The sequence below is a fragment of the Pterocles gutturalis genome, unplaced genomic scaffold (genome assembly GCF_000699245.1).
Source record: "Pterocles gutturalis isolate BGI_N339 unplaced genomic scaffold, ASM69924v1 scaffold13578, whole genome shotgun sequence".
NCBI lineage: Eukaryota > Metazoa > Chordata > Aves > Pterocliformes > Pteroclidae > Pterocles > Pterocles gutturalis.
Window position 1 is genome coordinate 240 of NW_010120690.1, and position 12,456 is coordinate 12,695.

At 42.2% G+C, this 12,456-nt stretch overlaps 1 protein-coding gene across 1 annotated transcript in view; it reads right to left on the reverse strand.

Annotated features, from left to right (window-relative positions):
- Positions 1-2,687: 2,687 nt before the first annotated feature.
- Positions 2,688-12,456, reverse strand: part of GPN1 (GPN-loop GTPase 1) — a 14,799-nt gene continuing 5,030 nt past the window's right edge. Inside the window, exons 7-13 of the mRNA XM_010076994.1 lie at positions 11,474-11,519; positions 9,254-9,400; positions 6,947-7,029; positions 4,851-4,890; positions 4,055-4,145; positions 3,459-3,569; positions 2,688-2,848 (exon numbers count right to left, since the gene is read on the reverse strand). Coding sequence (XP_010075296.1) covers positions 2,757-2,848; positions 3,459-3,569; positions 4,055-4,145; positions 4,851-4,890; positions 6,947-7,029; positions 9,254-9,400; positions 11,474-11,519 — 610 coding nt within the window. The 3' untranslated portion in view covers positions 2,688-2,756. The remainder of the gene's footprint in view (positions 2,849-3,458; positions 3,570-4,054; positions 4,146-4,850; positions 4,891-6,946; positions 7,030-9,253; positions 9,401-11,473; positions 11,520-12,456) is intronic.

Below are 12,456 nucleotides of genomic sequence, written 5' to 3' on the forward strand. Positions count from 1 at the left end.
AAATGTGCAAGAGTTCATGGGTCAAACACGCTGACCAAGCGCTTGCTCACAGGTCTGCACAAGACGACTGGGCAACAGTCGCTTCTGAGCATCAGCCTTGAGCCTGAACCAGGTCACCCGTGTCCTCTCTTGCATTGGGCCAGCATCGCACAATTCAATCTGCCCTAACAATCCAACAGGCAAATAAAGTACAACACGGTTACCACCGAGGAGTAAGCTGAGACTAAACTGTTAAGATTTTCAGGGTGGTTTTTTAAAACAAGGAAAGATTATTATATTACAAAAAGACAAGTTATTGATATGAAAAGTGGCAAGTGAACTGCGGAGGGGGGCATTAAGGGACGTACACATCAGAGAAACCTTTACACACCGTGCGGCTGAAAGACTTACCCAGTGCTTCAGATCTGATCTAGGTTGCTGCTGAATTGGAAAATGAGAAGTATCAGCTCAGAAAACTAAACAATTAAAAACAAAACAAAACAAAAACCCAAACTGTTTAGAAGATCTTTTGCAGAGAAGTTGTCCACATCCAAAACACCATCAAATCACCTTAGGAACCAAAGACAGTAACCAGATTCTCCAACAGTGTTTGTCTGCACAGCTTCTGGAACACCCTGGTTACTCCTCCCTTTCCCTTCCCTGAGATCCTGACTCTGGAACATTCAAATGAAGGGAAGGATGGGGAAGAAAAGGAGGCAGGAAGGATGCACTGAATCTGCTGGTAACCTAAACCCTCCTGGAGCTCTGCGGCTCAGGGAGGAGGAGTGTTCAGAAGCACAGTTAACCGAGTGGCAGCGACACTCTAAAGGAAACATTCCACCTTCTGTTCCTTGGGAGCGTAGCAGGGAGACCAGAGCAATGCAAGTCCATTTTTAAGTTATACAATTGTAACGTTCTTGCAAAGTTTCACTTATGATCGAAAAAAAACAGTGAGGAGATAAAAGATCCCCCAGATGGTTTTACTTTGGGGCGGGGGGGCGGGGGGACAGGAAAAAAAAACCAAACACCAAACAAATCCCCAGTGCTGCAACAGATAAGGCTACCGAGAAAGGATTAGCAGATTTGCCAATGCTTTTGGCTGTACAGAAGCGCGCAGAGGAACAGGTTTTTACGGCATCTGGACTACAACCAAGAAGCCAAACACCAGCGATGTAATCAACTTTTGGAGGACATGCTGTGCTCAGGCCTTTGGAAGGAAATTGACACTTTTCTTTTTTTTTTTTAAAAAGAGAATGAAACAACTTGTCGCTGATGACTTCCACTGCCAAGCACGTTATGAGGGCTGGAGCACCTTCCCTATGAGGACAGGCTGAAAGAGTTGGGGTTGTTCAGCCTGGAGGACACTTAATAGCAGCCTTCCAGTACCTGAAGGGGGCTACAGGAGAGATGGGGAGGCACTCTTTATCAGGGAGTGTAGTGAGAGGACAAGGGGTAATGGGTATAAGCTAAAAGAGGGTAAATTTAGACTAGACATTAGGAAAAAATTTTTGACTATGAGGGTGGTGAGACACTGGAACAGGTTGCCCAGGGAAGCTGTGGATGCCCCATCCCTGGAGGGGTTCAAGGCCAGGCTGGATGAGGCTTTGGGCAACCTGGGCTGGTGGGAGGTGACCCTGCCCATGGCAGGGGGTTGGAACTTAATGATCTTTAAGGTCCCTTCCAACCCAAACCATTCTATGATTCTATGATCTCTGAGGATCCACTCTGACGGGAACCGCATAAAATGCAACTTCCTTGAATGAGAAAGATTTCCATTTTGGAAAATCTCTTTCCAACTGAAGTCAAAATCGCACGCTGCAGGTTAAGGACAAAGGACACAGCTCCTGGTGCCAGCAGGAGACCTTCACAGGCCTGAGTCTTCTCGCTCTGCCTTTGCCCCATCCTCCTCCTCTGTGCCGCCTGCCCGACCCTCACCCACTCAGCAGCACGCAGCAGATGCCTCAATGCTCCGAACCTGCACAGCTTCCTCAATACCTGGCAGCTCACATACGTAGACGGAGGCACTGAGCTCCCAGCACCACATGGAAAAAAGATGTTAAACAATGCTCATCTATAGAAACGCCTTTGTTCTATGTTACCTACAGGTAGATGCAGCCACTACACAGCCATGCATACTTCAGTTCTCAGCCAAATTAAGCCAGATTCTTTTTATTACTTTCCCTTCTGTGAACCTTCTTTACTCAGGATTTTCCTAGGAGGCACCTCTATTGTGTCTGTGTAACATAATTAAGATGCATTTGCTGTGCATCCTTATGGGTGGGCTGTAGGCACAGAAAAAAAGTCTCAATTAGAACGGTGAAATGAAATCTCCTGCTATTAACTATCACACATTTGTTAGCACATAAAATATATTTAATTAAAACCAAAACATCAGACACTGGATTGATGAAGTTCCATGCAGCAGAGATTTCACTGGTGTGCTGGCTGTGGCGGACACCTGTCTGCACCAGGTGAGCAGAAAGCACTTTGGGAGACCAGCAAGTACTCCAGATGCAAATGCTGTCACAGATAAAGTGCTATCTGGTTCCTTCCGTTTCAGGAAGTCACAGTGGCAGATGGCCAAGTGTGCAGTCAGTTGGATACTAGACCTTCCACTCATCATCAACAGACACTGCAGGAAGAAAGGTACAGACACATCAGAGGAAGCTGTTCACAGATAGAAGACTTCATGCATGGTTCCATCCAAGTTTCTTTACGCTGTTCCTTTACTCTGAACTCCATTACAAGGGAACCCAAAGGCTCTGTTTCTGAAGGTCTCATTCACTTGGGTTGCTTCTTCTCTGGTATTTCATCCGCGTCTCTTGCATAAAGTTTCTGAAGGCTGGTTCCTCATGACTCTCCTCAGTAACTAGGGGGAAAAATCCACAGTTCAGCACTATTTCAGCACTTGTTCTCTTGTTTTACTGAAAAAAGCAAGAGTTGGGCTAGTCAGAGCAACACATAAAGTCTACTTGATCTTCAACTTCATTACAAGGCAAAAGAAACAAAGTGATCGTAAAAATCAGTGGGACAGGGAAGATTAAGTCTGCAAGCTATATAAGAGAAAAATCACACACTGTAAGAGCTGAGAAGATTGCTCCAGGACCAGGAGTCACAGGAAAAGCGAAGAGAGCCGAGGCAGAAACTGTAAGGCCAAAAAGGTGATGGAACATATTGTGCGTTCATCAGGTCAAGAGGTCACTGCATGCTCCAAGCACAACAAGTTGTCTGGTTCATGCATGTTCTACACCTATTAAAAACAATTACTTGAGTGGAAAATTTACAATTGAACTTTGACAGATCACTGGACTAAGCATTGCAGATGGGCTTCTGCTACAGATTCAGACACCGATACTTAGGTGACTGAACGTTTGCTTGTTTTCTAGGCTCTCATAGTCAATGCAGTTAATGAAACACAGAGGGTATTTCCTGACTAGACAGGCAGCTTTTAGACCCAATCAGACCCCTCATGCCCTTACCTTCGTGGTCGATGTCATCAGTATCACTCTCCCTCTCTTCGTCTTCATCATCAAGAGTTCCTCGTGTCAGGATCAGCTCAGAAGGACCCATTGCAGAAGCATCATCAGGCCCTCGAAGGGAACAGAAATGGCCACACATAAAACAGCACGTAACAGGTGAGTCAGCTCATGCCCTGACAACTGCTATTTATGCATAAGCGCAGCAATTGACACCTACACTAAAGGGACAGAAAGCCACTTCTGGATTCCAAAGATACAGGACAAACTGCATCAGCACCACACTCAACCTCATGTGAGGCAGCAGCTCAACCAACAGCAGAGCTTTCTCGTATTCCAATTTGACTGTTTCACCTTTTCTAAAGGATTTCATTACTTCTAGTATGTCCACTGCTGTATCTGTGCAGCAGGGTCTCTTCTCCTCGTGTCTGCGACTGACACACAGAAGAGCTAAGTCTGACCCATCCCACAGGAACTGAAGTCCCACTCCTCTTTACTAACATGAAGCTGCTTTCACACTTTTGCTGCTCCTATATGACTTCTCGAGGCAGACTCTTCAGACAACTTCTGCAGCAAACCTCATCTTCCCAGTAAGGTACCTGCAAGTGTGTTGCCCTGCACACACACACTGCCCATGTCCTTCCACAAGTGCTCCAGCTGCTCTCTCTTCTGTTTATTTTGAGCTTTCTCCTGTAAGTGCAAAGTTACGTGTGGATTCTGAGTACATTTAAGACATCAGCAGTACTCTCACCCAATGCTAGCAGCCTGTTCCCCGGTCAGACAGCAGAAGTCGATAAGTAGGTCTTGCATTACAACCAAGGTTACACAGAACTTTTGGATAATCATGGAAAGCAACCTCCAGCATGATGGACTTCAAGAACATTTTCAGCAGCACTAGGAAGCCAAACTCAGTGAAGCTGTGCCTGCAGAGAACTGTCCTTCGGACAGCCAGAACTCAAGGTGAGCACAGCTACTGATTTTGGTGCTGTAATTCAGTCTTCATTATTAATTGTCTAAGTCAATACAGTACAGTTCACTGGTGTGGAAAGATACAGTGATATTCTCAACAAATCACCCTGGAAAGATATTTTTTAAAAAGTCTCTGTCCTTCTGAATGGAAGATATAAATATCGTTCCTAATAATTTTCTCATAATTTGCCCAAATAAATTATTATCACTAAAACACTGGAAAATATCTGTTTTATAAAACATCTTTATTTTCATGAAGATATGCTCCACCAAATGTAGGAAAAACATACAAATGGTGAGCTTCAGGACAGGAGTTTCTCCACACTGAGTGTAATGAAATGTTAGACCCTCCCAACATAGAAGCAATTGTGTGCATGAAAGTGACACAAAGATGTGCTGCCCAAGTACACACTTAAAAATACTTACCAGTGTTTTCCTCAAGCGCTCATATTCTGGACGATATTCTCTGAAAAGATAAATTAAGAAAGTGCATTAGTCTGAACTAATACATGATCTATGTTAAGTAAGGATCATCTTGGAGGCTTGTTTCTAACTCAGAAACTGTCATGTTTGAGAGACATTTCAGAAAGACTAACGGTACTTGTTACCCAGATTTGGATTCTGAAGCCAATGGATGCAAATAAGTGAACATACTTCATTGAAATAGCAAAACCTTTCTCACCCCGTCGTGTTGGACAGGAAACCAGCTCGACCGAGGTAGTCATTTCACTGCTACACCTCACCAGCAGATCTACCACTCTCCTCTAATCACAGACACAATCACAGACTTTCTCTGCCAGTACTTGTGGCTCCTAAGACAGTGCCATGGGATCTCATACAGACTTCCAAACTAGTGTACCACTACGGATCTTTGAAATATTTCTTTAATGAAGTAAGGACAAAGTGGATGTGGATACCCTCTTCTTAGAATCACAGAAGGGTTTGGGTGGGAAGGGACCTTAGAGCCCATCCAGTGCCACCACCTGCCATGGGCAGGGACACCTCCCACTAGCCCAGGTTGCCCAAAGCCTCATCCAGCCTGGCCTTGAACCCCTCCAGGGATGGGGCATCCAACAGCTTCTCTGGGCAAGCTGGGCCACTGCCTCACCATCCCCATCGTAAAACATTTCCTCCTTAAGTCCAGTTATATCTCCCCTCTTTCAGTTTAGAACCATCACCCCTTGTCCTGTCACTACAGACCCTACCAAAAAGTCGCTGTCTGTCTCTCTCATAAGCTGCTTTATATACTGAGTGGCCACAAAAATGTCTCCCCGGAGCCTTCTCTTCTGCAGGATAGCAGAGCAGAGGGGGAGAATCCCCTCCCTTGCCTGTTCACGCTGCTGGTGATGCCCCATGACACAGCTGGCTTTCTGGGCTGCCAGCGCACACTGGTGGCTTCTACGAAACCTTTACCTAGGGTCTCATTACGCAGGCTGCGTAGCCTGGAATAACGGTTTGGTTACGTGGTGGAACTCCTCAGCACCTCCAGAGCGCGGCGAGCAGGCGGAGAGGGGGAGGTAAGCACAGATCATACCCTGCCCAGATACTCCTGGGCCCATCAGACCGTCAAAGACGCGTCTCAAGAAGCCCAGAGGAGCACAGGGGCGCGGCGGCATGCAGGGAACCCCAACTATGACTTGGAGGAAGGTACGCCCTGCCCCGGCCCCTCCCAGGGGGAGAACCGTCACTCCATGGCCCAGGTGTGAAGCCCATCGTGGGAGCTCCGGATCACCTCCTGAGCACCGAGGGTGGCTGCCTCGGGGCATGGGACAAAAAAGCACGCCGGGCAATATTTTCTAGGGATGGCCCTGATTTATTGTGGGACGTTTAGGGAGGAACCAATGGTGGGGAAAGGGAGGAATTTACGAGATTCGGGGAGGAACAAGTGTGGGAAATAGAGGGACAAGGGAATAAAAGGGTTTATGCGCATGTAACAGAGACTAGACAGTGTGCAGACCCAGACCAATCAGATCTGGAAGCACGAAGCTGCAGCAGCCTCTCTCTGTCTATCCAATCCAGCACGATGTATTTTCCCCTAACAATAATCTATGGTCTGGTTTAGGTATTCCCCAGTAATCCAAGTTACTGGATTGTTACTGAGCAGCCTGGCAGTATTTCATGGGGAGGAATCCAGCAAGGAGCAGATTCTCAAAGAATTACTGAATTTCAATTTGCTCATCTATTCAGTCTGCCAAACTGATCCATTAGCTTCCTGAGGACAATTCAAACCTGAACCATTGTATGGAATGGGAGGAAAAAAAATGACCTCTCAGATTTGCTGGCACAGATAGCTTTTACTTTTTCACTGAACCGTTAGCACAAAAATTCACCACTCATGAGTTCCTTTTGACTGCTGCTTTTTATGATGACTCTTGCACTTATTCTTGCACTAAGTTAATTAGAAACTCTAGACTACCTTGCCTGTGAAAAGTGAACAGTCCTTCAAATCAAAGGAGTGGGCTTATGAATCAGCAACTTCAGCAAGGATTCACTGGGTCAGGGACCAAAGGTTATCACCTTACCTCTCATATTCATCTACAGCTTTAGAAAGCTGAATAAAAAAATCATCCAGTCCTGTGCCGAGCATAGCAGAAACACCAACCACCTATAAAAGAAAACCATACACCACAACTGAAGAGGAACTGAACCAAGATTTCAGGTTAACTGAAGGATGATCAGAGCTGGAGAGACTAAGCAGTATCTCAAAAAAAAAAAAAAACAAACCCAAAAAAAAACCCAAAAGACAAAAAGCTAACTAAACTAAAAAAAAAAAAATAGTGGAATCTAGCAATACCTATTTAATCATCACAGAGCCATAAGAGCATGCAGAAATACTTCTTCTGTCATTCCTACTTTCAACCTCTTTCTCCACCTGCTGTTAATGTTTGCTACCTCCAGTTTTTGGGGATTTCTTTCTTTCTCTTTCTCCCTCTCTCTCATTTAACTCAGGAACCTGGGTTTTCCTGTCTGTTTTATAAATTCAACAGTTTAAAAAAAAACAACAAAAAAACCCCCAAAAAACCCCTGACTCCATACCCACCCTTGTACCTCCAATCTCAATACCCCACAAAAAAAATCATAGTTAAGACAATACAATGCCTAAACATAATGAATAAAATTGGGCAATTCAAATGAAAGATCAAGTCTTTTTTCTGTTTACTTGGTTATTGTTAATAATCCAAGCTCTCATTCTGAACCTAGTGTTATAAGTGGTTAGTATAACTGTTGCAATGTCAGTGTCCTAGAATTAAAGAGCAAAATAGCCCACAAGAATGGACATTTTGCCTCTGAAGCTCTAATACTTTGTATTTCGCTGAAGCACATTTTAAAAGGTACCTAATCCAACCCGCAGAACAGCAGGAGATGGAGAATTTAACCAGTTACTATGGCAATACATTCAAAATACACATCTGCTTTCTAATTTGAACTTGTCTGTCATTACACTTCTGCTTTTATCGAATCAATTATCTAAAAATGCCTTTAATTAAGACTATTACTAGCCAGTACTTGGTGACCTTTAAGAATCTTTCATCCTCTAATGAAAATACTCCCTCTTTTTCATAAGCAAGACAGTCTTAACTACTCACTTTCAAATGTGAGACTCCTTCCAACACAGCCTTGCATTTTGTCAATGGCACAGTAAATACGCAAACAATCGAGCATTCCAAAGGATTTTAAGCATTAGTCTAGGCTCTGTGCCAATATATTAATATTTATAGTTTCATTGCACTTAAGTACAAGCTGCCTCTCCTACTCCACAATCCCCTGCATGTATGCTGCTCTCTGGCACACTATTCTAACAGATACGACATGGACACGAGCAGCTGATTAGCAAATAAGGATGAGGAAGTACTTCAGTCCTGCATGTGGCAACACTACAATCCATTTTGAAATACTGTATGTTGTTCCACATAGGGCACTTGCATTATTTTTGTTTTGGCTAAATGATTGTTATCTGTACGAATGGAATAATTTATTTTCACTGCCTTTCTTGTAAAAGTGATGAAGAACACAATTAGCTGAACCCTTTTAGCACAGACCATGGGATCACTAACATCCTGTAATGTATAGTGTTTTCAGAGAAATTGAATGGATTTGTCCTCCCAAGCAGCAAAACAAACACTTTTTCTCACATCAGCAAATATACAGGATTTTTGTTTGTTTGTTCTTGAGATTCTTTCCCTTCCTCCTACACAGTAAATTGCCCAACTGTACTTGACACTTTCAGAACAAGGGAAATTATCTCAGATGGAAGACACCGCAACACAGAACATTACCTCTCACCAGCCTATCTTTGCTTTGTCTGATAATTAATCACAATTCAGCATGATTCAGGCTGACACTCAGTGTGACAAGCATTAAAGTTACTTTATGTTCAAACCAGCAAATCCTTGCCCCCAGTGCAAGGCTCATGGGCAGTGCAAAGCCCTTTTACAGAAGGAGAGAATGGATGAGGTTGGAAGATACCTCTGGAGATCATCTAGCCCAACCTCTCCTGCACAAAAGCCAGGATTAACTAGAACAGGTTGCTCAACATCTTGTCTGACTATGTTTTGAGTATCTCCAAGGATGGAGACCCCACAGTTTCTCTGGACCATCTGTTCCAGTGCTCAATCAGTAAAGTTACAGTAATTCTTTTTCCCTCTTCTGTTTAAACACAGTTTGCTGTATTTCACTTCACGTCTGTTGTCTCTTGTCCTTCCACCATGCACCACTGCCTCAGTCTTCCTTACATCCTCCCATCAGGTATTTATACACATCAATATCCTCCTTGAGCTTTTTCTCCTTCAGGCTTTTATGAAAGGAAGTAAAAAAGGGAAGATTCTTACCTTCAGTGAACTGTAAAATTCATCCAACACTAAACTCATAGAACGAGTCAGGTTACTGACATAGGATGTCTCTTGATTCAGGGCATCCTGAAAAGTCTCAAAGTCCTGCATCCATTCTACTGCAAAACTGTGGTCAATTATGTCCGTCTGGAAGGAGAAGAGAAAATTTTCACAAGTAATAATGATGAATTCTTAGCCTTAGGCAGTTAAGCGGACAAATAAAAAAATTCCATTTTAAACTTACTTTCAAAATGCTTATCTTTCCAAAATATTCAGCCCTGGTCTGAAGTTTTCCAAGCTCTGTTTTTATCAAACCAGCCACTTGAATACAAGAAGAAAATGCAAACAACTGCTGCCCCATTTTTAAGAAGGCACGTTTAAGGAAACAACTACAAGTCTAAAGCCTTCTATGGTTTACTGGAAAAGGGCATTAAAAAAATTGCATACTGTATGCATTCTGCATACAAGAAAGTTTAAGTTGTAAATGTTAGCCCGCATGATTGAGGCCAGACAAGAACAGTCCTGACTGAAGATCCCATCCTTTCTGGATTGGCTTGGGGGCCAGGGAGGAGTGGGAGCCATTTCCATGTTGGGTAACAGCCTACAAGCGAGCTGTGCTCTGACCTGAGGAAATCATAATCTAAACACAGTGCAAGACGATGCACACGAACAGGTGAGACGGTTCCATAATTCTGCATGGATTAGTATGCAAACAGTCTACTAAAGAGTTTTATAAACATATCTTACCACCTGTCTATCCACTAGTATCACAATACAGAGTTGACTAAAACAAGGAGGAAAACAGATAAAGCAAGTATTGCCTAGCATTACTCAAGAGATTCGAGACAGGACTGAATCTACCAAGGCTCAAAGCCTGACTCTTTAGAGTTAGCTTGATTACATTCTATAAATAAAATTAAATCAACTCTACAAGTTACATTATTTTTTTCCTTCACAAATCTTAACATTCCTTAAATCCATGTGATTGTCACTGCACATATAGCAGTTCCTTGGGATTCTTCCATTCTTATCAAAAGTCAATTTTAAAACGCTTGTCAAAAATTCTTCAGATACTGTCAGCTTTACTTTTTACCGAAGGCTAAACATCAGGTCAAAATGAAGTTTAAAGTTATGAATCCTAAGCCTTGGTCCTACCTTTCCTTACATATACTGATGAAGTTGCACTTCTTTCAGTCTTTCAAGAAATGTATTTTCTTAAGAGAGAATTATTTTCCTACCTCATGCCTTTTTCTACAGAAAAAGCTTAACAGCTTATTCTAAAATTACTGTCCAGATTTAGAAAGAAAATGGTGTTCAAAAACTTTCTACGTAAGCAAGCAGATATCAAAGACATGCACAGTTTGGGTCACTAGGAAGACGTGTGTAGCTGGAGTATATGAGACACAAACCCTGCTCAGCTGGTGTGAGGTACAATCTCACATTCAGAGCAGGACAGCTTTCTAGAGGAAGCATATCGGATATACGTTCATGCACACAGAAAGCTTGCGACACTGGGGGGCAATTCCTTGAATACAAAGGACGTCGGTGGGGAAAAGGGAGAATACTCACACCAAAAATCTAATGGGATTCTTTTAATATGTGAAATTGTTATGTTTAAAGAGATGGCTGGTTGTTCAAAAGCATTCCTTTAAGACTATCAGTACCTTCCACAACAGTGGAGGTGTATCCTTAGGCTAGTAAGTATCCGCTTTCTGGAAAATAACCCGTGTATTTTTAGTGTTACTGATCAGGACCAAACACCTTTCGTTAAGTTTTGCCTGCTACAATACATGGGACTCCTTCCTCAAAACAGGCAAGTGTTACACAATTCCCATGGTGAGTCACCAGCCTGAGTAGAAATAATTAATGATTAAGACAATCGTTCTGAGAAAGTAGGGGACTGTAAGAGCTGATTCAATAATGAACTTACCTTTAGGTTACAAATTAAGTTTCCTTACAGCCTAGGGTTAAGGTGTAAAACATTTTTCAAACTGTTAGTATCATCTCTAACTTGAATGTTTGGGTGTAACTGCCCAGCCCTGATTCTTCTCGTGCATTTGCATACCAAAGACCCCTTGTAGGTTCAGCTTCCAGCCTGCAGTTCCCTCACAGCCTCTTTTCTAGAAAACCAATTATTGTGGTAAAACAAAGACACTACAGCAAAGCAAGCTAAACAGAACAATGTTCCACTAGGACACAGAAAACACAGCTTTAACTTACTTTGTTCATGACAACAATGAATGGTAGCTTTGTCTTGTACAGGATACTGGGGGGAAGGGAGGGGAACAAAAAAAAACCCACACACAAAAAAACATTAAAAATTAATTCAAATATCACTAGAAAAGAAAACAAGTTAAGTGTAAGGCAGGCAAGATTTGTGCAAAACTGAATAAACTTTACTTCAAAAGATAATTATTTTCCTCCACATCAAGTAGAATGTCATTTTCACCCAGATCCTGCTTGTCATAGGTGAACAAAATATGTCCCCCCCCAAGATGCAAATGCATGTCTGTAAGACATAAAATCTTCTGCACTCCCAGATTATTTTCATTACTATTTTCTACGACTCTTAGATCCCAGTTTTTAACTCTCCGCATTTTCTAATTATTTTGACCCAAACCTTAGGTTCTAAGATATTATTTGTGAACTGAGCAATTAATTCAAATAACTCAAAACATCTATAAAGCAACACTACCTTGAAATGTGAGCTTACATATTCATTTCACTGTATGCATTCTAGTATCTTTTGCTCAACACCAATGTCAGAAAACGCAGCATGTAATAAGACATATTTTGCATACTCCTACCACAGGGATATAACGGATATAACCTTGGTACCAGATTGATAAATCTTTTTTTTTTTTTAAACTTTTTCCCAACATTCACCATGATTTATGACAGCTCTAGATATGTTGGTTGATCTTTACATAGGTATTTAGTCCCTGGTTTAACATGAAAGAAAACAGATAAATCATGTACAAGAAGGAAGACAATAAATCAAGAACTCCATACTATGCTGAGTTCCAAACAAATCTTGAAGAATCACTGAAAGTATCAATAATATTTAAAAAATAAAATAAAATATGTTTACAAGAAGGAATTTAAACTAGGCTATCTTGATACATCTTAGATAAATGATTTTATAAGCAACAGGCGGTGTCTTAGATCTGATGTAACTAGCCTTCATCACACTAAGGTCTCAC